The following is a 26,045-nucleotide window of genomic DNA, read 5'->3' as shown; positions in this document are numbered from 1 at the left end:
TACAGCCCAATAATATATTACTGTAAGTACACAGAATTTTTGTGCCCAACATCCCATCTATTTTATTAAATCTATTTCAGGGCTCTCTCTCAGCTGTTTGTAAGAGTATTGCATTAGTGGCATCAGGGAAATACCATGAGCCATTTGAACTAAACACAGGCATCTGGTGAGGTGTGACGAGCTTTCAGTGCAGCCCTTTTCTTTTGCTACTGTTTACAGGTGAAATAGGAACAGTGTTGTTGGCACTGTAGCTAGCTTAATTGACTCAAGGCAGCTAGTAAGCAAGTGAAACAGAAACATGGCATTAGTTGCTTTGTTGATCCCCTGCTTTGTGATCAGCTTTGATGTCACCCACTCTTGCCAGAATGCTGACAATTTTGTGGGTGCCAGTTCTCCTGGGGACATTGTCATTGGAGGTTTGTTTGCAGTTCATGGCAAAATGCTACATCCAGAAGAACACCCCATGAGACCAGTGATTCAGAATTGTGCTGGGTGAGTAACACTGCAAATAATACAAATGAAATACCGAGACGATATAACTGAAACTACTCATGAGCAGACACCAAAAATGCTTGATAAATTGCATTTCTGAATAATTATTTCTTAAAAACAGGTTAGTCTTCTGAATCCTCCCAGTAAGGGGGGGGGTGCATAGCACAGTGTAGTGTAATAATATGCTCCCCAGAAGATACTGTGACCAGTTGAACTTGGGGATGACTCTTCCTCTGATCACCTGGATCTATTTACCCCTGGAAGCAAATGGCATTGGAGGTTGGGGATGACTCTTCCTCTGATCACCTGGATCTATTTACCCCTGGAAGCAAATGGCATTGGAGGTTGGGGATGAGCAATCTTTTTCATTTCAATTATAATTTTAGCTCTGATTTGTTTTTATTTGCTTAAACAGTACTCTAATGTATTATTATTTATTATCAGTAGTGCCTAAGAACTCTAGTCCTGGACCAGGACCCACTGTTTTGGGGTCCTGTACAAACACAGAACAAATAGACAGTCCTTGTTCCAAAGAGCTTACAATCCATCGTAGTACCTTGCTGACAACCTATAGTAGTACCTTACATCTTAAGTACTGGCCATATAATAATATATCATTTGAACATGTTGTACTGGCCAGCACTCTAGATTGTATATGTTCTAAATTATAGTATATTCTTTTTAATGAAGGTGGAGAAATTGACTAGGGGAGAGGCTGTGCTAGATTTGATTCTAATAGGGAGGAACTGGTTGAGAATTTGAAGGTGGAAGGCAGCTTGGGTGAAAGTGATCACGAAAGGATAGTGTTCATGATTGTAAAGAATGATGGAGAAGAAAAACAGAGTAAAGAAAATGGACTTTAAGAAGGACAATTTTAGCAAACTCAAAGAATTGATAGGTAAGATACTATGGGAATCAAGTCTAATGGGGAAAAAAACTTTAGAAGAGATGGCAGTTTTTAAAAGAGACATTATTAAAGGCAGAAGAGTAAACTATCCAAATGAGTAGGCAAGATAGGAAGAGACCGCGCTGGCTTATCCAGCTTATCCAGGAGATCTTCAATGACCTGAAACTCAAAAAAGAGTCACACAAAAAGTGGAAACTAAGTCAAATTACAAAGGATGAATATTAAAAAAACAACACAAACATGTAGGGACAAAATGAGAAAGGCCAAGGCACAAAATGAGCTTAAACTAGCTAGAGACATAAAGGGTAATAAAAAAACATTTTACGAATACATTAGAAGCAAGCAGAAGACCAAGGACAAGGTAGACCATTACTCAATGACAAGGGAAAGACAATAACAGAAAACACAGCAATGGCCAAAATGTTAAATGCCTTTTTCTTTTCAGTTTTCACCAAACGGGTTATCAGTGATTGGATGACTAACAAAGTGAATATCAGTGTAAATGGGACAGGATCTGAGGCTCAAATAGGGAAAGAACAAGTAGACAAGTTAGATGTCTTCAACTCGGCAGAGCCTGACAAAATACATTCTAGACTGATTAAGGAACTGGCTGAAGAGATCTGTGAGCCATTAGCAATTATCTTTGAGAGCTCGCAGAGGCTGGGAAAGATCCCAGAGGACTGGAAAATTATCTATCGATAAAAAGGGGAATAAGGACAACACAGGGAATTATAAATCAGCCATCTTAACTTCGGTATGCAGAAAGATAATGGAACAAATAATCAATAGTCAAACAATCAATTTGTAAGCATCTAGAAGATAAGGTAATAAGTAACAGTGAACATGGATTGATCAAGAACAAATCATGTCAAACCAACCTAATAATCTTCTTTGACAGGGTAACAAATCTTGTGGACAGGAGTGGGGGAAAGCAGTAGATAATATGATATTTCTCAACTTTGGTAAGGCTTTTGATACTGTCTTACCTAACCTGTTCATAAGCAACGTAGGGAAATACAGCCTAGACAAACCTACTATAAGATGGGTGCACAACTGGTTGGAAAACCATACTCAGAGAGTAGTTATCAATGGTTCACAGTCAAGCTGGAAGGGCATATCAAGGGGTGTGTGCAGGGAGTGTGGATCCAGTTCTATTCAATATCTTCATTTGGATAATGGCACACAGAGTACACAAATAAAGTTTGCAGATGATACCAAGCTGGGAGGGGTTGCAAGTGCTTTGGAGGACAGGATTAGAATTTAAAATGATCTTGACAAACTAGAGAAATGGTCTGAAATAAATAGGATGAAATTCAATAAAGACAAATGCAAAGTACTACATATCAGAAGGAATAATCAATTACACAAATACAAAATGGGAAATGATTGCCTAGGAAGTAGTACTGCAGAAAAAGATCTGGGGTTATTGTGGGCCACAAACTGAATATGTTGCAACAATGTAATAGTGTTGCAATAAAAGCAAACATCATTCTGGGATGTATTAGCAGGAGTGTAGTAAGACACAAGGAGTAATTCTTCCACTCTACTCAGCACTGATAAGACCTCAGCTGCTGTATTGTGTCCATTTCTGGGCACCACACTTTGGGAAAGATGTGGACAAGTTGGAGAAGAGTCCAGAGGAGAGCAACAAAAATTATTAAAGTGTTAGAAAACATTACTTATGAGGAAAGATTGGGTGGGGGGGAAGGGTTTGTTTAGGCTAGAGAAGAGAAGACTGCGGGGGAGACATGATAAGACGTTTCAAGTACGTAAAAGTTTGTTATAAAGCGGAGGGTGATAAATTGTTTTCCTTATCCACTGAGGGCAGACAAGAAGTAATGGGCTTAAATTGAAGCCAGGGAGATTTAGGATAGATATTAGGAAAAAATTCCTAACTGCAAGGATAATCAAGCACTGGAACAAATTACCTTGGGAGGTTGTGGAATCACCATTGAAGGATTTTAAGAATAGGTAGACAAATACATGACAAGGATGGTCTAGGTCAGGAATCAACAACTTTTGGCATGCAGCCCACCAGGGTAGGCCCCCTGGTGGGCCGGGTTGGTTTGTTTACCTGCTGCATCTGCAGGTTCAGCTGATCGCAGCTCGCACTGGCTGCGGTTTGCCACTCCAGGCCAATGGGGGCTGCGGGAAGTGGCAGCCAGCACATCCCTGGGCCCGTGCCGCTTCCTGCAGCCCCCGTTGGCCTGGAGTGGTGAAGTGGCCAGTGGGAGCTGCGATTGGCCAAACCTATGGACGCGGCAGGTAAACAAACCGGCCCGGCTTGCCAGGGGGCTTACCCTGGTGGACCAAGTGCCAAAGGTTGCCGATCCCTAGTCTAGGTAATACTTAGTCCTGCTTCAGACCAGACTAAATGACCTATTGAGGTCCCTTCCAGTTCTATGATTCTATGATTTTCACTTTTGCAGCCTGAATCTTAATATCCTTGCTCAGTCCTTATTCAGCAAAAGTACCCACTGAGAACTTTGATTAGTGAAGAGCTTCAGTATCTGGCTATAGATTTGGGGCAGAATTTTGAAAAGCACCTGAGGGAGTTAGGAGCACTTGTCCCATTGAAAGCTATTTGCTCCTAATTCATTAGGTACTCTTCAAAATCCCACTCTGGGTCTTTTATGAAATTCAATAAAATACTATTTCAAGGATCTCATTTTGAATATATAAATGATAAAGAAAAACCAGTACTTTATGTTTCAAACACACATTATTTGGGTTTCAAATACATATTTTTTACATGAAAATGGATTATAATTTTACACACTTCAAACACCTACTTAATTTATGCATTTATTTTGCTGTTTGTTAATGTTCTATTCATAATACTCCTAGTGGCTGTTTATGACTACAACTTTGTCAGACCGAGTAGTTTTCCTTCATGCTTTTTTTTTTTTAAATCCTGGTACAAACCCTCAATTTTCACTTTGAGTTCTAGGTTCAAAAGAACACAAAATCTAAAAGTGCAAAGCAGTTGAAATATTCAGGTTTCACCTGGTTTTGCTTCACAGTTATACAACATTTCAAATTTTGATCAATTTTGATGTAAAATCATAAATTGTCCCAGGTCCACTTGAAATTGATTCCAGCTTCACTCAAAGCTTGGCCAAGTGTGGAGATGAGGTAGTGTTATTGTGAATATTTTGTACATCGCTACTTATGATTAAGTGTCTGATCCAATGGGAATCTTTCCACTGACTTCAGTGGGCTTTGGATCAGGCCTTAAGATCATCCACCCAAATGCTATATGGGTTTCAGATTGGGTCTCAGAAATGTTTATTTCCCTAGAGTCTTTTCTCTTTTCTGTTTAAGACCATAAGAACATAACAGCTGACACACTAGGTTAAACCAATGGTCCACCTAGCCCAGTATCCTGTCTCAGACAGTGGCCAGTACCAGAGATTCAGGGGACATGCACAGAACAAGGCAATTTTGGAGAGATCCATCCATCTTCCCCTCCCGGCTTCTAGCTGTCAGAGGTTTAGGGTCACCCAAACATCTCTGACCATCTTGGCTAATAGCCATTGATGAACCTATTCTCCATGAACTTATCTAGCTCTTTTTTAAACAGTTATATTTTTGGCCATCACAACATCCCACAGCAATGAGTTCCACTGGTTAATTGTGCATCGTATGAAAAAATACTTTCTCTTCAGGCGTATGTTTAAGGATAATGCTTCAAATAGAAAATTATGCCCAAATCCTCAGGTGATGTACATTAGCAGAGAGCTCTGAATTCAACAGAGCTCTGCTGATTTACACCAGCTGGGAATCTGGCTGATTAATGTATATAGTTTGACAATTGAGTAGCAAGGTATATTCTGCTTCTCCATGACATGCTAATTCTTATTTACATTGTATTAAAGGTTTTGTGTTGGCTTCCTAAATCTCACATTTGAATGTGAGACAAAACAATCTAAATTTAATATTTTCCTCCCAAACCAAACAAATCACACATAATAACAATTTTGACATTTCATTTTAGTAAATGTCAGGGGCTAAAGACGAGGGTTGGGAACTGCCTTTGTTCCAGCCTTGATTCTGCAAATCTTTACTTAAAGTAACAATTCTGTTTCATGACAGTTTCGAAATTCAAGTGTTTCTTCAGACTCTTGCGATGATACATGCCATTGAAATGATCAACAATTCAACTCTGTTATCTGGAATTATACTGGGCTATGAAATCTATGACACTTGTGCAGAAGTTACAAAAGCCATGGGAGCAGCTTTGAGGTTCCTGGCTAAATTCAATGCTTCCAAGGACACAGTAGAATACAAGTGTAACTATTCAGACTACATACCAAGAATTAAGGCTGTCATAGGATCCAGCTACTCTGAAATAGCAATGGCAGTTTCAAGGATATTGAATTTGCAACTAATCCCACTGGTAAGTTTGGGGCAGTATTTTTTATTTTGAATAGAGGACCAAATGTAGGAGTGGTATAAGTAGGTGCTGCGCCAATTGAAATGAATGATAGTTGCACATGCTTATGCCAGAGTGGGATTTGGCCCAAAGACTATCTGTTGTCTTCAGGAATCAAAGAGGGAAAGTGCTTCAGGGTTCCCTCTAATTTTTCCCATGCATGTTCAAAATGAATTTTGTGATGTGCACTATCACCTCCATATTGGTGCACGTAACAAAGTTCACGTAGTGGGGGTGGGACCGAGGGGTTTGCAGTGTGGGAGGGGGATCAGGGCTGGGGCGTGAGGGCTCAGGCTGGGGGTGTGGACTATGGGGTGGGGACAGGGATGAGAGGTTTGGGGTGCAGGCTGCCCCAGGGCTATGGCGGGGAGAGAGGACTCCCCCCGCTCTCTCTCCCCACCACAGCACCTGGGCTGAGGGGGAGAGGCCCCTTTCCCCACCATGGCAGGTACGGGGCTGGGCTGGGGCCGGGGGGAGGGGCACCTCTTCCCCGTCTGTAGCAGGTCCAGGCTGGGCTGGGCTGGGTTGGGGCACCTCTCCCGCAGCTATGGCAGGTTTGGGGCACCGCGAGCTGAGGTTGGGGGAGGGGCGCCTCTCCCCCCCAGCCGCAGCAGGTCCGGGGGCTGGGGGAGAGCGTCTCTCCCCACCTCTCCCCACCGCAGCAGCTTCAGGTTGGGGCCGCAGGATAGGAGCCTCTCCCCCAGCGCAGGTCCGGGGCGGGGCTGGGCTGCGGCCGGCAGGGAGGGGCGCCTCTCCCCACTGCAGCCCTGAGTGCCTGCGTGGCATTTAATAGGCTGCTACGTGGCGGCATGGCTGCGCAGCTTAGAGGGAACTTGGGTGGCAACCTGCCAGCGCTGACACTGCAGTCACTCTCTTTCAGTCGTTCAATGGAAGGGCATAAAGCCAGAGCTCTGAAGGGAGTTGTTCATTTGCCCTCTAAACCACAGAGCAGTGGCACATGATGATTTGGCCCAATCTGTCTAACTAGAGGGGCTGGGGAAACTGAGGGCCTGATCCAAAGCTCACTGAATCAATGGGTGTCTCACCTGGTCTTGGGTGACTATGTTAGTGTCTTGTCCTGTGCTGGAAAAAGACGAAGACCTAGTTTGGGGATAAATCTGGAAATTCTCCTCTCCCGTTCCGTAGAGCATCCAAGGATTGGTGGAGCACGTGGTGCTCCAGCCACATCCTCCCTGCAGCCAAATATCCTTCTCCGTCCCTGACATGGAATCCATGAAACTGGAATGGAATCACAGAGACTGCTCACATGTTTAAATTTAGGCGCATGCTTCAGTACCTGCCTTTGGGATGCTCCAGTGGTGCAAAAGGGGTGGAGTTGGGGCCAGGATCTAGTCCTGAATGCACTGCTAACAGTACGGAACACATCACTTTGACTATAGGATAGGACATAGTAATTAGAGAGCTAGGAATAAGATATATAAGATCACTAAATCCCTCCTTCTGCAATGATAGGAAGGGATCATGTTCTCCAATTCCCCTATTGGGCACGTAGCATATATTAAATTGATCCTAAACTTGATCTTAATCAATAGGCAGGTTATAGGAAAAAATCATACATTGGCACAGGGGAATGGGAAAGATGACCTAATAGAGGCTTTTCCCATCACTAATTTCTATAATCAGCTAACAATTGTAATAGTTGGTATCAAGCAGCCTGGTCATCCTTCCCTTGTTGGCAAGTTTGGATTTATTGTGACAGTTAAGATGCCAATATTATGTGCAAAGGAATATGTGCAAAGGAAAATCCCAAAAGACAAACGGATTAAAAGCTACTTTGGTTTAAGTTAAACTTTTCCACTCATAGATATCCGAGTTATATTCCATGGCATCAGTGCATCAACCAGTTTTATAAAAGAATTTGTCTCACTCTTTCTGGGACTACACTTTCCAACTATTTGCTACTATTTTCTCAGGGATGTTCCTCCAGTAGATATTGAGATTGTATATATTTTTTAAATTAATTAAAGTTCTGATAAATGAATATGTATCTGTGCAAATTGTTCTGCCAGGCTTGATGATAGTGTTGCCCTACAAAGACTAAGGATACCAAGAGTCTGAAAAGTAACTATTTGAATACTTCCAAAAATTTTGATTAACGTCTTTTAATAGGAGGTTGATGTCATCTGAACAAAGTTTATCTGTAAAATAAAATGACAGTACTAGTGTAGTTGTCATTTCTTCTTTTAAAACCAGATCCTCAGCCATCATTAAGATCCCTTTGTGCTACCAGAATAGGACAAAGGATCAGAACTGCAAAGGTATTTAGATGCCTAAAGATGCAGATAGGTGCCTAGGCACTGTTGAAAATCCCACTAGGCACTTGTCTGCGTCTTTAGTTCTTTAAATACCTTTATGAATCTGGCCCAGAGTCCTCACACCAGCCCTAAATAGTCAGCTCATCTTTCCCCTGACATGGAGGAATCCTCAGCAGGCTTTGTATCACCCACTCCAACTGTCTAGCAGACTGGGAATGTTGGGGACAGGAAAGGGGTAGGGAGGAGGGAGGTCCAGGTTATGACAGGGTGGAGGTGGAGTGTGATGAACTGGGTGATCCTGGGCTGCTGGAAATGTCTCTGAAGCCCCCAGCCAGCCCCAGGATTGGGGGAGGCACAAAGATGGCTTAGAGCCACCTTTGCCTCTCCCATCCTCAGCTGCATCAGGCTCAAACTTGGCACACCTGAGGATTAAACCTTTAGTACAAAGCACATGTTCAAAGAGCAATTTTTATAGCTTTGGATCCCTTGGCATCGACTCAGAATTCACAGTTTCTGTAACCGAAACGTTCTGTCCCTTCCTAGGTTAGTCACGCATCAAGCGCTGAAATCCTCAGTGACAAAATCCGCTTTCCTTCCTTTTTACGCACTGTGCCTAGTGATTTTTATCAGACGCGAGGAATGGTCCGCTTGATCCACAGGTCTGGATGGAACTGGATTGGATTAATAGCCACCGATGATGACTATGGGCGTTCTGCTCTGGAGAGCTTTGGGATACAGGCCATGGCGAACAAGGTCTGTATCGCTTTTAAAGAAATGTTGCCAGCCTATCTCTCTGATGGCACCATTAATGCCAAAGTTAATCAAGCACTCGAGAAGATTGTCAAGGAAACCAGAGTAAATGTAATCGTTGTCTTTCTCAGACAATTCCATGTGACAAAACTATTTAAAAAAGCAATTGAGAGGAACATACATAAAATCTGGATTGCAAGTGATAACTGGTCAGCTGCCGTCAAGATTACTAGCATTCCCAACATCAAGCACCTTGGAACAGTTGTGGGATTTGCATATAAAAGTGAAAACATGTCTACTTTTCATGATTTCTTGAAAACCCTGCATTTGCAACCCACTGAAAACAACATGTTCTTAAAAGAATATAGCATACTTTTGTCAACCTGCGCACATGTGGAGGACCAGGATTTGAACAAGTGCATTTCAAATTATTCTCAGGAGAATCTGATCTACCAGGCTGGGATACGCAGTCAGATCTGGAGAGATGATTTTCTGATGGCCAACATTGAGCCAGGATTTATCCAGAGTACTATGCTCGCAGTCCATGCTATTGCATATGCTGTACGGGAGCAGTGCAAAGACAGAGACTGCAAGAATCCGGTTGCTTTTGCCCCCTGGGAAGTACGTTTATGATACTTCTGCATTTCCTCCTCTATGAACACCATTCATTCCCTAGTTCTTCTTTGTTGCCCATATTCACTAGCTGTGCACTTCTGTCCTCTTGTTACTATGTAACCTACTCTCTCCCACCAGAAATCTGTTCCCTGAATTGAGGTACGTTTAGTCCTTCCTTCACCACTGCTGTGCCAATTTAAACCAAAGTTTGTATACTAGAGATTGGTCAGACATCTTAGATACAACCAGAACGATCTAATCAATTAAATTTTTAAGAAGGTAAACAGCCACTACTTTAGTATCTGAACATCTCCCAGGTACTAAAAACCCAGAGGCTGCATACCAATTTAACAATATGCAGTGGATGCTCTTGACGATTATTAGAGAAGAAGGAAGTTCTTCAAAGCATTTACCACTTCCTCCCAACATTACTTCCATCTTCCCTGGGTTCAGTTGTCTTTCATCTGACATGAACCGTCACCTGAAAGTCAAACTGAAGCGAACCATTCTTTTGTGTGTATGTGTTAATCCTGATTTTACACTGGAGTGAATGGCAGAGAAAGCAGGCCCTGGTGTATTTGGGATGGGTGAAGTATTCTGCCTAATACCCATCTGTTTTGGGGTGTGGGTAGAGTAGGGAAAGAGCAGGAGAAATCAGACAAATAAACCTGACCTGACCTTTTACCTGAAGTGCCTGGTCAGGCCTATTCACTTCTACACACTTTTACTGAGATAGTTAAACAAAGCTCATTTAAAAGGCAAACAAACTCTGAAGCACCCTGACCTGTTGTGACCTGTTATCCCAGGTCAGGGCAGGTCAAACCAAGATAGAGATTGAAGAAAACATCAACTTTTTACATACACTTGTAAACACAAAGGACCTGGTATAAGTGGCTACAACTTTATTAACTGCAGTGGAATTGCATTCATATCAGAGCTGAATTTATAGTCCAAAACCTATATGGCATCTGAATAAACCTGTTTAGAGTCCAAGACATAGAGGGAGTTGCGAGAGTTGACTAAATATGCACTGCTTTGAAAATGTATCCTTCAGGGTTCGTGCTTAAGCCCCACAAGCAGGCATATTCAAAGTTTAGGCTGAAACGGAATCTTTAGCACATCTCCCTGTACTGAGAAACCACAAGGTCAGTGGAGATTCAGTCTTTGCAAGTAACTGGTTCCAGTTGACATATGATCCTAGACAAATCAGAAAGAGATAATTATTCAAAAGTGGTCTCTAATTTGGGATTTCTCTGTTTCTGGGTACCCTGCATAAGACATCAAAGGCCTGATTTTCAGAGGAATTGAGTTCTGATTTCATCTGGATTTCTAGGCACTCAAGTTGGACGTCAAAAAACCCGAGGCACCCAAAGTTAAAGGCTGCTTTTGAAACTTTGCCCTCAGCTTCTTAGTAACTTAGGGCCTGATGCTCCTCTCACACACACCAGTGAAAATTAGGCATAACTCCATTAAAGATAAACTTTGCACTTACACCAGTGTAGCATCAATGAAGTTACAGTTACATTAGTGTAACTGAGAGCAGAAACTGGCCTAACACGTTTGCATTTGAAAGAATGGTTCTTTGATTTTATTCAAGTAGAAGATGTTTGTATAAGAAAATGTAATGACTTGAAAAGTTGTTAACTTCAAAATTCCCTCTCGGCCCCATACTGTAACCATGGCATTAGATGACTGTCTTAATCAGAGTCGCAGTTGAAACATATTAGAATTGGATATGGATCTGAACAATCCCAGAGCTTTGGGAGAGTTTGGATCTGGATCCATATCTGAGTCTAAACTCTGTCCATCTCTACCTCAGATACAGCTGAACAATAATGGCTGGCATCAGCCAGGACAAGCTCTGTACAAGAGGATCATTCTTGAAGGCCTTCTCCATTGCTTGTCAGCAGGATCTTCTCCTTTCCGCATTGTACCAAATTGTCACAAGCTGGACACGCAATAACATGAGCATTTGTGTGACTATATAAAGTAATGATAAGAAAACTGCTTTTTATGTATATAGGTCAAAAGGGACCTGTACGATTGTCTTGTTTGGCCTCCTGCCTAATGTAATTCTGTGGCCTGTGTTATGTATGTCATATGAGATTATCATAATGGCTGCTCCTGATTTTAAGATTTTTATGTTCCTAAAAGCAGTATTTCTTATCTTTATGCAACCATATAAATGATAAACTATATCAATTTTACCAAACTGAAATGATATTGTTGTGTTTTCTTATTTTTACTGCTTCAGCTGCTTGAAGAACTTAAAAAAGTAACATTCACTGACAATGAAAAAGAAGTTCATTTTGATGCCAAAGGAGATCTTAACATGGGATATGATGTGCTCCTCTGGAAGGAAATCAGTGGCCATATGGTGATCACTGAGATAGCAGAATATGACCTGCAGAAAGATGACTTCATCTTCAAGGATGAGGGGAAAGAAATAGAGTTTTTGAATTTTAAGGTATCTGGAGGACACACTGTGTTTGTATTGTAAAATGTGAAACTGTTAGTGAACAAAATATGGTTTGGGAAGTTTGTTCCATGCCCTTGCCCTTCTCCTGCAGGATCTAGCACTTGGGGTATGTATTTAATATTCACCTCTCATGTACTTAGTATTATTAGTGAAGACTCCTCCCGGATGTCAGAGTTCAAATGCTCCATTACTTTAGGGACAAATTCTGTCACCCTTGTTTACTCTAATACCTTGATCTGAGAATGGTCTCAATTATTTCAATTGAAACACTACTGAGATCCAGCTCCTCCTATCGATGCTTTCATATTTCACAGTTTACAAGTTACATCTGTCCTAAAACTTCTGTTGATAGTGTGGTTCTAATTTAAAAAGTAATTATGTAGAAATGTCAACGTCTTATGCAACACATCTATTCCTTTTGTTTATGATCACTCTAGTGACAAAATAATCCTTTGTTGCTCTTTGCTTCTACTAGCCCCAGAGTCAACACAGCTAAAAGAGCGTGTGCTAAAATTATGTTCCCTCTGGTGCCTTATCGATAGAACTGTTGTCCAACCCCATTGCTGTTTTTGGGGATTGTGCGGGAAACAATCCCAATCAGTTACATCTGGACAACATTATTATCTTCAGTGGAGTTGCCAGATGACACGGAGGGCAAAATTTGATTGCCCAGCTGAGACTGAACACCTAATCTGATATAAACCTTTATTACTGATGATGATGATAAAGAAAGTACCCAAAGGTCAGAATCCGGGTCAAATTTTCAAAAGCATCAAAATGACTTAGAAGCCCAAGTCCCATTAAAAAAATGACTTATGGGATTTGCAAGATTATCAGTTAGAAACTCCCCCATCTTTTTACTTCTAAAATGAGTACATATAGAAAGTATGGAGACAATAAACATGGAGCCCTACAATGCAATTTTTACAGAGTCATTCATAGGTTGCATTAAAATGTTGTTTAATAGCAAAGAGTTTGATCAAACTGTAGAATGTTCTAGATGTGTTCTAGATGTGCCTCATTTGTGTTTTGTTTGTTTTCTCCATAACATTGCAGAAAGTTAAATCAACATGCTCCAGGAAATGTAGACCAGGGCAAATGAAGAAGGTTTCAGCCAGTCCACACACATGCTGCTATGAGTGTGTGAACTGCCCAGAAGACCATTACACTAATCAGACGGGTAATTAATTAGGATCCAGATAAAACATTTGTTTTATTCATGTACAATATATGTTTTGGCAACCTGGAAAAGAATTGTAATGAGATAAATATATTTGTCTACATTCAGTGCCATAAATACACAGGGCAGGAGTATTCGGCACACAACTCAGTTTAAATTATTTCTTTTAAATCAGTTCTTCCAAAGCTAAGGTGATTAGATGCCCCAATTCACTGGGTTTGTGAGACAGTCCTGCTATCATAGATGGTTCTATTTAAGGTAGAAATGGCTTGAATCCAAAATCTGGATCCAAACACCCTTGAACTTCAAGAAAATTCAGACCCAGATCTAAACTTACCCTTTATCTAACCCTGACCTCTCTGGACTGAATCAAATCTCCAATCCAAATAGCCCCAAATTTAGGATCTGATTCTACAACTGGATCCATGTAAGTGGATGTCTTTTGACTTCATTAAGGCACCACTTGGGAACAGGGGATTAATCACGTGGATCCAATGATAGGATCAGGGCCTAAGTTTGCATCTCTGGATCACTTCTCCTTAAAACTAGAACAGGGTCCTCCTGGTCGTTCTGCAGTACATCCATGTCAATATAAGTACTGTGGGTATTAGTTTTGGTTACCAAACACATGTTTTGTCTGTAATGGGAGTACTGTCAGGTTAGGGTATAAAATAATATCTCCTAGATGCACGAAGGATGAGGACTTCAGTACCTGCTGTCAGTACCAGTACCTAGTGTTAATAAAGCTTTTAAACATGGGGAGTGAAGAGTAGAAGAGGAAAAGGAAAGAAGTGGGCTTAAGAAAGTGTTCAATACCATACGTTTTGAACATTCTGATAGCAACCAGCAGTAAACTACAATCCACCCTCTTTTTATGCTGTTCATAGAAACCAAAGCATTTGCAAAATTTCTCTGCAAAGAATTTTACAGGTATGTTCAACAGAGCTGTGCCAAAAGGTAGCCCAGTTACAATAAAGTTAGACTTTTAAAGGGCAAACTACAGTAGCATCTGTCTTCACTATTGTATTTTGAAAAGGTGTCTGTAAAATGAAAGTTACTGTAGGTGTAGTGGGGTGGTCAAAGGGGTTAAAAGCAGCCAGGGAGAGGGCTGCTGCTGGGGAAAAGCTGATTGGCCAAGCAGCCACAGCTGTAGCCAGTGCATTCAGGGCTCAGTTGGCCCTTATAAGAGGGCAGTGAGCCAGAAGGAGGAGGGCACTCTCTCTCTGCCTTTAGAGGGAGAAGAGCCTGGCTGCTGGGGAGTGTACCTGAGGTAGAGCAGGGATTGGGGAAAGCTAGAGGAGCTGGGGAGCTCTGGCCTGGAAACCCCCCAGGCTGCAGGCTTAGGATAAGACCACAAAGAGTACTAGGGTTGCAGGGGGCAGCCCACGGGTAGGCAGAGGCAGCAGGTTCAACCCCCCCCCTTGCCTGTGATGAGTGGCTTATAAACTGCAGTCTGACCCAGTGAAAGGGGGCTAGATGGTGACTGGGCAGTAGCCATATACTGAGGCAAGGTGGGATAGGGGGTTCTGGGTTCCCTGGGGAGGGGAGACCCAGACCTGTGGGAGTACTACCAGGGGGCAGCACCCTGACCTGAAAGGGGCACTGGGGTCCAGGAGGGACTTGGGCCCAGCAGCAAGCAAGACACCGGTGCTTGCAGAGGATGCTCTGGAGGCTGGAAGAGCTAATTCCCTCAGAGACCAGCAGGAGGCACTGCAGGGGTGAGTCTCACACCATGACAGCAGGGTATTCAGAAGTTTCCTACACAGAAGAAATAGAATGTCTAAAGGAATGATAGTTCCAAGTATACAGGAGGTAACAGGTTTAATTTAAAGGGTATTATTTTGGGTCCCAGATAAAACATTTGTCCTGTTCTAGAGCTCAGAACAAACCACCTATCTCTGAAAACCAGGCTACTTTGGTCTTGCTCAGTAATCTCCACTTCTCTCCTTTTAGATATGGATTACTGCTTTCTGTGCAACAACAAAACTCACTGGGCACCTGTGAACAGTACTACATGCTACAAAAAGATAGTTGAATACCTCAGCTGGAATGACTGGTTTGCTATTTTGCTAATAATCCTCTCTGGCCTTGGAGTTGTGTTGATTTTTGCAATCAGCACAATATTTACTAGAAACCTGGATACCCCTGTCGTAAAAGCATCAGGTGGTTTAACTGTTTGTTATGTTATTCTCCTCTGCCACTTCTTCATTTTTGCTAGCACCGGCTTTTTCATTGGTGAGCCAAGGGAATTCAAATGCAAAAGCCGGCAAGCTTTCTTTGGCATCAGCTTTGCACTCTGCATCTCGTGTATTTTAATGAAGTCACTGAAAATTTTACTGGCCTTCAGCTTTGATCCCAAATTACAGAATTTTCTGAAGTGTCTCTACAAACCTATTCCTATTGTGGTCACCTGCACTGGAATTCAAGTTGTCATTTGCACTTTTTGGGTAATATTTAGAAGCCCATTTGTTGAGCAAAAATTCTTTATTCGAAGAGTTATTATACTGGAATGTAATGAAGGTTCTATTGTGGCTTTTGGGGTCATATTAAGCTACATAGCTGCTCTGGCCTTCATTTGCTTCATATTTGCCTTTAAAGGCAGGAAATTACCTGAGAATTACAATGAAGCTAAATTCATAACCTTTGGCATGCTCATTTACTTCATAGCTTGGATTACATTCATCCCTGTCTATACAACTACGTTCGGTAAATACCGGCCAGCAGTTGAGATCACTGTTATTTTAATATCAAATTATGGAATTCTATGCTGCAACTTCCTTCCTAAGTGCTACATCATTCTTTATAAGCAAGAAACAAACACAAAATCTGCATTTCTTGAAATAATTTACAATTATTCTTCCAAAAGTGTAGGCAGCCTTACTGTTAACCAAATTTCTTTGGAGTCTAACTGTACAAACCCCCAATATCCCATCACAAACTCTTGTTGTAAATCTGAAAAAAACTCTGTGAATGGCAACTGCCACTTTGAAGTCTCCAAACATAGTCTGATAAGAGAGAAAGTTCCTCCGAAAAATGCTGCTGGACCAATATCAAGGAAGAGATTGTCTAGCATATGACTGTGTAGCACTGGAGTAGCTAGATAAGGAAAGAGTAACTTCAGTAAGCCAGATCTTCTCAAGGTCTCCTGCCCCTTGGCTCTCCCCAAGGCCCTGTCCAGCCCACAGGGGATGTGGTCTTCTAGGATGCATAAACAGCTGCATATTGGTATGACAGTTCAGGAGAAGCTTCCCCCTGCCCCAAACAACAATAATAACCCAACACAAAAACAAAACACCACCAACCATCACATCCTATCCTCAGGCAGAAAGAGGAGAGTGGAAAATGCTCAGACACCAGCGTGATAAGTAACCAAAGTCAAAGAGACAGGCCTGTAGCAAAAATGAAAGCCTTCCCCACAGTTCTCTATCTGCATTTATTGTCAGTCCCCTTCTCTCCCACAAATCCTCCCACACAAGGCTGTAACTCCTATGCATGAGGAGGGAAGACCGTGTCAGGAGAACCTGTCCCAGATTGCTTGTCCAGAGGTGTTGACCTTTTCCAAATAAGGGAAAACACTGTGTTAAAACATGATAATAGCACTTACTTCAACATTAAAGAATTCCCCTATCTCATTTGGATAAATCATTCGATGGCTGGGATCAATGAAAAATGTCATGAAAATTTTAGCTTTTATAATACTAGTAAAGAAGTCAGATCTTGAAAGAAAAACAACAATGAACTCTTTCTGACACCAAGCAATAGCACAAAGTTTGACTGAAATTAAATAAGATTGTAAAGAATACTTAGTTATACCATTAACCTGGAAAATATCACTTTATATTTTAACTTCTACACAATGGTAGTCCAAAATTACACAGATTTTGTAAATATAACTTTTGGATAGTGGGCCTGATTCTCACTTTTACTGCCATAAATCTAAGTAACTTGAAGACAAAGAAGATCAAAATCAAGCCCACTGATTCCAGTGTCATTTTACTTACATCTTTATTCACAATCTACTAAACATGAAAATGAATACTTTTATATTGTACTTTTGTAGTGTTTTAACAGTGTATATTAAAACAAACCTTTGATTTTTGTGCTAAAATAGGTAATGCAGTATGTTATTTTTCTTATTATAGATCCCTTTCAACAATAAGCATATGCTATACAGTGATTTTGACATGAAAATGTACACTCATTTATGAGTGTGAATTATATGGGTGCAATTTATGTACAGGAATGAGCAATTGTGAGTACAATTTGAGCCTGATTAAAAGTATATATGTATATATGATTGTCATGTATGAGCAGCAATGTGTTAAGAGTTCTGTTCTGAATGTAAAACATTTTGTATTGTAAATCTGAAATTGCTGGAGTTTAGCTGCTTCTGCAACAGCAAAACTCATGAAAAAGAGAAAAACAAAGCTCATACTATGCTGGTCATTTTTTAGCATCTGGCCAGTCAAAGGAAGCAATTGGATAGACCACTGTAGGCATATATGTATGTTGCTTTCAGAAATGTTAAGATTAGAATATCTTGAACATATAAGAAAATGATATGATGTAATAAAATGTATTATTTAAAACGGTGTTTGTTTGCTTTATTTCCTTATCTCTCCCGTGGAACTTTTGCTCAGCTTTGAATAAAAATAATATTTAGCTCCAATTTATTATTAATTATTATTAGTTGTATTTCCATAGTGCCATGGGGCCCTAGTCATGGACCAGGACCCTATTATGCAAAGTACTGTACAAACACAAAACAAACATAGAAAGCCCCAATGCTTTCCACATATACATCTCAATGTATTTTATGAAGATAGGCAAAATATCGTATTGTCTAAAACCTGAATGTGGTTGAGGACGAGGCCAGGTGTGGGGGTAGGAACAGGCCATGAGGGAAAAACGCACTGAACCATAGAAAACAGAGAAATGTAGGGCTAGAAGGGATCTTGAGAGGTCATCTAGTCCAGTGTTTTTCAATCTGTGGGTCATGACCCAGTACTGGGTTGCGGCATGTCAGGCGCTGGGTCGCCTTGCTCTGGTCAGCACCGCCAACCGGGCTATTAAAAGTCCCATCGACGGTACTGCCTGGCTAAGGCAGGCTAGTGCCTACCTTTCTCAACACTGCGCTGTACCCTGGAAGCAGCCAGCAGCGGTCCGGCTTTTAAGCAGGGAGGCCAAGGGGCTCCATACGCTACCCCCACCCCGGGCACTGGTTCTGCACTCCCATTGGCTGGCCCATGGGAACTCGGCAGGGGACAGTGCCTGCGTGTGAGAGTCAGGCAGAGCTGCTTGCGTGCCTCTGCCTAGGAGCCAGACCTGCTGCTGGCTGCTTCCATGGCGCAGCGTGGTCCACGGTGCACCCCGGCTATGTCGCTGAGTGGGAGCTGCCGGAGGTGAGTCCGTGCCCGCTTCCTAATCCTCTGCCCCAGCCCTGAGCCCCTCCAAACTGGGAACCCCTTCCTGCACCCCAAACCCCTGTCCAAGCCCTGAGCCCTCCTAAAACCAGGAGTCTCTCCTGCACCTCAACCCCCCTGTCCCAGCCCAGAGCTCCCTCCCACACCCTGCACCACTCATTCCCGGCCCGACCTCACAGCCCTCACCCCTGCATCCCAACCCTCTGCCCCAGCCCTGAGCTCCTCCCAAACCCCTCATCCCCAGCTCCGTTGGGTCCCGGGCATCAACAATTTTCTTCAATTGGGTCCCCAGAAAAAAAAGTTTGAAAACCACTGATCGAGTGCACTGCTCTGAAGCAGGACCAAGTAAAACTAGATCATCCCTGATGGGAGTTTTTCCAACCTAGTCTTAAAAACCTCCAACGATGGGGATTCTTCAACCTCTCTTGGAAATCTATTTCAGAGTTTAACTACCTTAGAGTTTGAAAGTTTTTCCTATTACCTAACTTAAATCTCCCTTGCTGCAGATTAAGCCCATTACTTCTTGTTTGACCTTCAGAGGACATAGAGAACAATTGATTACAGTCCTCTTTAGAACAATCCTTAACTTATTTGAAGACTGTTATCAGGTTCCCCCCACAGTCTTCTTTTCTCAAGACTAAACATGCCCAGTTTTTATACCCTGGTCTTATAGGTCAAGTTTTCTAAGCCTTTTCTCATTTCTGTTGCTTTCCTCTGGACTCTCTCCAATTTATCCATATCTTCCCTAAAGTGTGGGACCCAGAATTGGACACAGTACTATCTCTGAGGCCTCACCAGTGCTGAGTAGAGTGGGACAATTACCTCCCAGGTCTTACATATAGCACTACTGTTAATACATTTCAGAATGATATCAGGCTTTTTTTGCAACTCCATCAAATTGTTGACTCATATTCAATTTGTGATCCACTATAACTCAGATCCTTTTCAGCAGCACCACCTGGCCAGTTATCCCCATTTTCATAAAATCACAGAATATCAGGGTTGGAAGGGACCTCAGGAGGTCATCTAGTCCAACCCCATCTAGCTCAAAGCAGGACCAATCCCCAACTAAATCATCCCAGCCAGGGCTTTGTCAAGCCTGACCTTAAAATTTTCTAAGGAAGGAGATTCCACCACCTCCCTTATTTTGTAGCTGTGCATTTAATTTTTCTTCCTAAGTGAAGTACTTTGCACTTACCTTTATTAAATTTCATCTTGTTGAATTCAGACCACTTTCTCCAATATGTCAAGGTCATTTTGAATTCTAATCCTATCTTCCAAAGTGCACGCAACCCCTCCCTCCCCCCAGCTTGGTGTCATCTGCAATTTTTATAAGCATATTGTCCACTCCATTATGCAAGTCATTAATGAAACTATTCAATAGTACCAGACCCAGGACTGACTCCTGTGTGATCCCACTAAATATGCCCTCCCAGTTAGACAGCAAACCATTGCTAACTACTCTTTGATTACTATCTTTCAACCAGTTTTGCACTTTATAGTAATTCTATTTATACCACATTTCCCTAATTTGCTTATAAGAAGGTCATGTGGGACTGTGTCAAAAGCCTTACTATATCACATCCACCGCTGCCTCCCACCCACTAGGACTATCAAAGAAAGAAATTAGATTGTTTTGGCATGATTTCATCTTGACAAATCCATGTTGGCTGTTCTTTATAACCCTATAATCCTCTAGGTGCTTACAAATTGTTTGTTTAATAATTTGTTCCAGTGTCTTTCCACATATCAAAATTAGGCTGACTGGTCTATAATTCCCCAGGTCCTCTTTGTTCACCTTTTTAAAGATAAGTGCTATGTTTCCCTTCTACGGTCTTCTGGGACCTCACCTGTTCTCCAGGAGTTCTCAAAGATAATTTCTAATGGTTCCAGGACTGCTTCACCTAGTTCCGTAAGTACCCTCGGATGAATTTGATCAGGCCCTGCTGATTTGAACACATCTAATTTATCTCAGTATTCTTTAATGTGTTCCTTTCCCTGGGGGCTGTGGGAGAATTTGGGAGCAATATGTTCTGAGGGGCAGGTCATAGTGGTAATATGTTTGGAGCATGGGGCTGTAGGTGTGGCAAGCATCCATTCTGGGAGGCAAAGGGGTGGATAGGGATGTGGCAGATTTTTATGGGGAGAGCATAAGGGAGATGTGGGGCCTGGGTGGCCAAAGAGGAATGGAGAGGAGTTGTACCCTGATGAACCTCCAGGCCTCAAGCCCATCTACTGCTCCTCACTCCAGGACCATTCTCCCACCACACACATCTCTGTTCCACTCAGGCACTGAATCCCACATCGTGGCCTTCTGCTCCTCAGCCCCATGACTGCCTCCCTGGCTCCCCAGTCCTGTGCAAGGCACCACATGTAAGTCCAACAATGTAGCTGATAAGGCTTGACAATTCTGCTGGCTATTCTTAGCAGAACTAGTAGAGGATATGCCAAATTATGTTAAGTGATATGTAGAAATGTCCCGAAGCAGTATGTCTGGGAAAAGTCATCAGACCCTACTTGTGTGTGCCGTGCAGAGTTTATGGAGACTGTGGTCCCTTAGCTAGGGGGAGCTGAAAAAGGGGGAGATACTGAGGGTCCAATTTCAAAAATGGAGTATTTTTAAATGTTTCCTCTGCCAAGAGCAATGTATAATAATAATTAATAATAATGTGTATTCCCATAGCACCTAGGAACCCCAGTCATGGGCTAAGAGCCCCGTTGTGCTAGGAGCTGAACAAACTCAGAACAGTCTCTGCCCCAAGGAGATTGCAATGTAAGTATAAGACAAAAGACAACCGATGGATACAGATGGATGGGTGAGTACAAGGAAACACTGAGTCAATATTGGGGGTGGGATTAGTTAAGGGGGGATCAGCTAAATGGAAAGAGAAGGGAAGGGAAAAGAAGGGGGTGAGGAGGACAGGGCAGGGGAGAAGACAGTAAGAAGGGCATGTGTGGAGTGAAGCTGAGATGAAGAGACTGGAGGGAGAAGAGAGGGAAGGTTGGAGCAAATAGCCAGTCAGCACAGGGCAGAGAAAGAGAATACTCCACAGTTTTGACTGGAAAGTCTGAAGGTGAAAAAGGTCCCTCCTTCTATGGCTACTGGCTAGATTCTGTGGCTGGCACCTCTTCACAGTTCTCTGCCAAGGCCATGTGGTTGGGGAGGGAAGGGAGGCACCACCTGGATCCCAGAAACAAACAAACAAAAAACCTACAGAACATTCAGTTGTCCTAGGAAGACTTAGTGTGTCAGTTCTGGAGGTGCATTTCCACCACGAAAGTGTGAAAAACAGGGATTTTATTCCTAAATCAAGTCCAGGTCCTCAGCACAACCTTAACTATGGAGTTGTTATCTGTGTGTCCGGCTGTGTGGTACTGAACAGATTGTGCTGTTTATTTTGAAACAACCTCTACTCTCTTAGTGTGGAAGGACCCTGCCATTCATTGTCACAATGAGAGCTGATGTTTTGGGATGCTTTGAAAAACATGAACTTGTAACAGCAGCAGGAGTTACACGCACATACACCCCTGCCCCCACCCCTTAAACATTATAATGACCACAGAAAGCTCCAGCATGGAATTTTCATTGCTTGAAGTTAGCGGGACGTTGTTCTGTTAGGGGAATGAAATAACAGCTAATTTAAAGCAAGTAATTAAATGACAAAAACTCTTTTAGCTTATTATGATAAGCACAAACCATGAAATAATTGTCATTTGGAATCATATATAATCACACAAGATCTCGGGGTGGGAAAATAAAAAACAAACAAAAACCCCTTCAAATATACATAATGTATATTGTATAAGCTACATGCTACCTGACTAAACTCTAATTGGGAAATAAAATTGACTCAGATACTAAGGCATTTCATGTCTCTTTCCCTTAACTATAGATGGATGCAAAAACAGCTGTTCATGTTGACATGTAGGATAGGGGAGGGCAAGTACTCAAGAACTATGACATGATCATTCAAAACACTGCACTGTTATGTCAACAGGACAATACAAGAAAAATTGTACCTTGGAAGCTGTCCATTTTGCTGAAGATCCTAATACCTACTCCAGTCAGCATTTCAGACACAAGGTTCAAATAAAGTTATTAACCTGGAAAACTCATAGAAAAGCTCCATTTAGAGTGGATTTTTGTTGTTTCTGTGGCCCCCATTACTGCAGGATATGAGAACTTCATAATCTTTGATATTTTTATCCTGACAATACCTCTGTGAGGTAGGAAAGTACTAGTATCCCCATTTGACAGATAAGAAAATCAGACACAAAGGTCTACAACCTCAAAGGCATTTAGGCTCTGAATACCTTTGAGGATCTTGACTTAAGTGACTTGTCATAAATCACCCAGGAAGTCTGTGGCAAAACAGGGAACAGACTTGGATTTCCTAGGCTAGTGCCCTAACCACTGCAACATCCTTCCAACAGATGAGTGTTTCAGCATGAGGAATTCAATTTTGTCCAGCCTGGGCCTATCTGAACCATCTAGAGCTTTCTTAGTCAGGGGGAGCCAACCTCCCGCATCTTAGTCTGAAACAGGCCAAACCTGTTGACCTTCCGGGTATGCTACAAAGTACATATTTTGAAGGGAGCTTTTGAGGGAGGCAGATACTCTGGGAAGTGGGGTGACATACTGCAATCTGCATCGTAGAGTCTATTTAATTATGGTTATACTTTATGGGGTTGCTGATAGTTCTTTACTTTTCTTTAGTGCCCATGTTTTCCAGCAATTGTCAGGGCCACAGTGTGTGACTCTTAAACATTTGATTTCAGAAACGGTTAAGATTATGCCTATATTTAGATTTATAAGACTCAGAGAGAGTTGCCTACCTCACCCTCCACCAGTGGAGAAAATTAGTGTGAACTGTTTGGTAGCACTTCAATATTTGTTTTAAAGGCACTAACCCATAATAGCATTCCAGATGCATTTCACCAGTATTGATCCTACTTGCTGAACTAGTGTTCTATGTAATTTTTGTGCTGCTGCCATCTAGTGGTGCATTAATATTTCATTTTTTGTGTGTGTGCTGGCCAAGGAAGTTCTAGTGCTGCCTAATAACTGTTAAAGTGACCTGCCTCTTTGCTGGTGTATTAGAAATATTTTTTATGCAAAATTAAGTTGCATTATTATTAGTGTTGTGCTGCTGTTTGCAGTGATTTCTTTCCCATTTCTTCTAAAATCCACATATATTTGTTTCAGTTGATTAGGGATATTAATTAGTACTACATGTGTAAATTGTAACTTTTAAAAATACAACAGATATTCCATAATTTCACAGAGTTTAAGGACTAAAGGTCCCATTAGACCACGTAGTCTGACTTCCTGTATATCACAGGCCATTAAATTTCACCCAGATACCCCTCAAATGAGCCTAATAGCTTGAGCTAGACCAAATTGGTGCGTCCCACAGGCAAAGAATATAAGAAAGCGAGGTGCTACCACTTGGGCTACCACATAGGGTTGCCAGGCATCTGGCCGGTCGGCGGTGCAGCAGGGATAAGGCAGGCTCCCAGCCTGCCGTGGCTCCGTGCGGCTCATGGAAGCAGTAGCATGTCTCGCTTCCAGCTCCTATGCGTGGAGCAGCCAGGGGGCTCTGCAGGCTGCCTTCCACCCCAAGCACTGGCTCCACAGACCCCCTGCTCCCCTGCCCCCCTCCCCTGCCCCAAACCCCTGCCCTAGTCCTGATCCCCCTCTCACCCGCTGAACCCCTTGGTCCCAGCCCAGAGTACCGACCTGCAGCCCAAACCCCTCATCCCCAGCCCCACCCCAAGTCTGCACCCTCAGCTGGAGCCCTCACACACACCCCCACTCCAACCCCCCATCCCAGCCTGGAGCCTCCTCCCTCACTCTGAACCCCTCAGCCCCGAGCCCCCTCTTGTATCCCAAATCCCTCACCTTGGCCCCACACCAGAGCCCGCACCCCAAGCCAGAGCCCTCACCCCCCCGACACTCCAACCCCCTGAGCAAGCCTAGAGAAAATGAGCAAGTGAGGGTGGGGAAAGCGAGTGATGGGTGGCAGAAAATGGAGTGAGTGGGGGCGGGGCTTCAGAGAAGGGGCAGGACAGGGACTTGGATGAGGGGCGGGGCATGGGGTGAGGCAAGGGTGTTTGGTTTTGTGCAAATAGAAAGTTGGCAACCCTACTACCACTGCCTGAGGTCCCTGCAATTATAGCACACCTCTTTGCTCTGTCAAGCATCGTAAAAGCGGAAAAAGTACTTATCTGGAATAAATTGTGAAGTATTTCATTCGAATTTGCATTTTTGAGCCTTGAGAAACGTGGTGATATCCTAGAAATAGTGATATATGCGATAGTAGCATATGGGACATATTGATTCAGCTTTGTATTGAAAAATGAAAATGGTTTGTTCCACATCTCTTTCTGCTACCAGCACTGGATTCTAATGTAAAAAATGTGAGGAAAGAGATGTAGCATGCAAGTTTGCTAGAGCAAGGGGGCAGATGGAATCAGGGGGGTGGTTTCATTCAGGCACAACTTTCCCGCTCCGCTCTGGCTGCCAGAGGACTTCCCAAATGGAGCCAAATGAATGAAAAATATGCACAGCAGTGGAACATATGATTAATTTGATTCAAGCAACAGAAATTCCTGGTACAAAAGATCCCTGGGCATCTTCCACTGGCAGCTTTTTTAAAAAGAAACAAACAAACAAAAACTTTTGCTGTCAAAATTCCTAGTGGAAGCGATGCACCATCATGGCTGACCAGGAGGTCCTTGGATCTTGCAATGCTGTTCCATTTGCAGCACATCTGAAGAAAAAGTTAGTGTGCCATAAAATGGAGAGAAATAGTTTACTTCTGCAACAAATCGTGAGGAAAACTACATGAGGAAATTCTGCAAGGAACTAAATAATGCCAAAATCCATGTCACTTCCTCAGCTGCATTTTCAACCCATCTCCCATTTTTGCAAAGGGCACTTGGACATACTGGGCTGCTTTTAGGATGTACGTGAGTTTGGACACAAATAATGTAGTCTGTGCATGCCCAGGGAATAAAACAAAAAACTCCTCCTCCCATCCATGATATAGAGCAGATGGTTTTCTGTGCAGGAAGTACTAAACATACTGCTTTCTATGTGGAAACTATTCTCTGTTTTTTTATTAGGTGAAGATACCACAGGAAAGACATGTGAAGCCTTACATTCCCCTATAAACAGCGAAGTGAAGAAAAAGGCTATTTACCGCACCCTGAAGTGTTCAAGAGTTCCCTAAGGTTGCTATCATAAAGCAGCCAGAATTATAACACCCTGGTGTACCAGGGGCTAGATTCTCTAGTCTAGAGAGCTGCACTCACTGAGGAGTAGGGGTGAAAAGGAAAGTGGCTTTGTGCCATCTTTGAGTTCCCCCAATCCTGGGGCAGGCAAGAGGCACTTTGGTCCCTACAGCCTCAGGGCTGCTCTAAACTATGCCAAGCTGCCTGTTGCCCCAAAGGGACTGTCCTGGCAATAGGACTACCAGGATATAG

At 42.6% G+C, this 26,045-nt stretch overlaps 1 protein-coding gene across 3 annotated transcripts; it reads left to right on the top strand.

Annotated features, from left to right (window-relative positions):
• The first annotated feature begins 276 nt into the window (after positions 1–276).
• On the top strand, positions 277–17,228 carry GPRC6A (G protein-coupled receptor class C group 6 member A). Of its 3 annotated transcripts, none has more exons than XM_084624797.1 (6): positions 277–492; positions 5,495–5,798; positions 8,654–8,863; positions 11,730–11,942; positions 13,011–13,134; positions 15,088–17,228. In XM_084624797.1, exons 1-6 carry the CDS (start codon positions 299–301, stop codon positions 16,209–16,211), a joined length of 2,169 nt encoding a protein of 722 aa, XP_084480923.1. In that variant the 5' UTR covers positions 277–298; the 3' UTR covers positions 16,212–17,228. The 3 variants fall into 3 exon arrangements, with proteins under 3 accessions (XP_084480923.1, XP_084480921.1, XP_084480922.1); XM_084624795.1 differs by having other exon boundaries at positions 8,654–9,481; XM_084624796.1 differs by lacking the exon at positions 5,495–5,798 and having other exon boundaries at positions 8,659–9,481.
• The last annotated feature ends 8,817 nt before the right edge of the window (positions 17,229–26,045 follow it).

The sequence above is a fragment of the Lepidochelys olivacea genome, assembly GCF_965140295.1.
Source record: "Lepidochelys olivacea isolate rLepOli2 genome assembly, chromosome: 3".
In the NCBI taxonomy this organism is placed as follows: domain Eukaryota; kingdom Metazoa; phylum Chordata; order Testudines; family Cheloniidae; genus Lepidochelys; species Lepidochelys olivacea.
The sequence above is the reverse complement of the archived record's forward strand: the minus strand, read 5'-3'. Positions and strand labels throughout refer to the sequence as shown.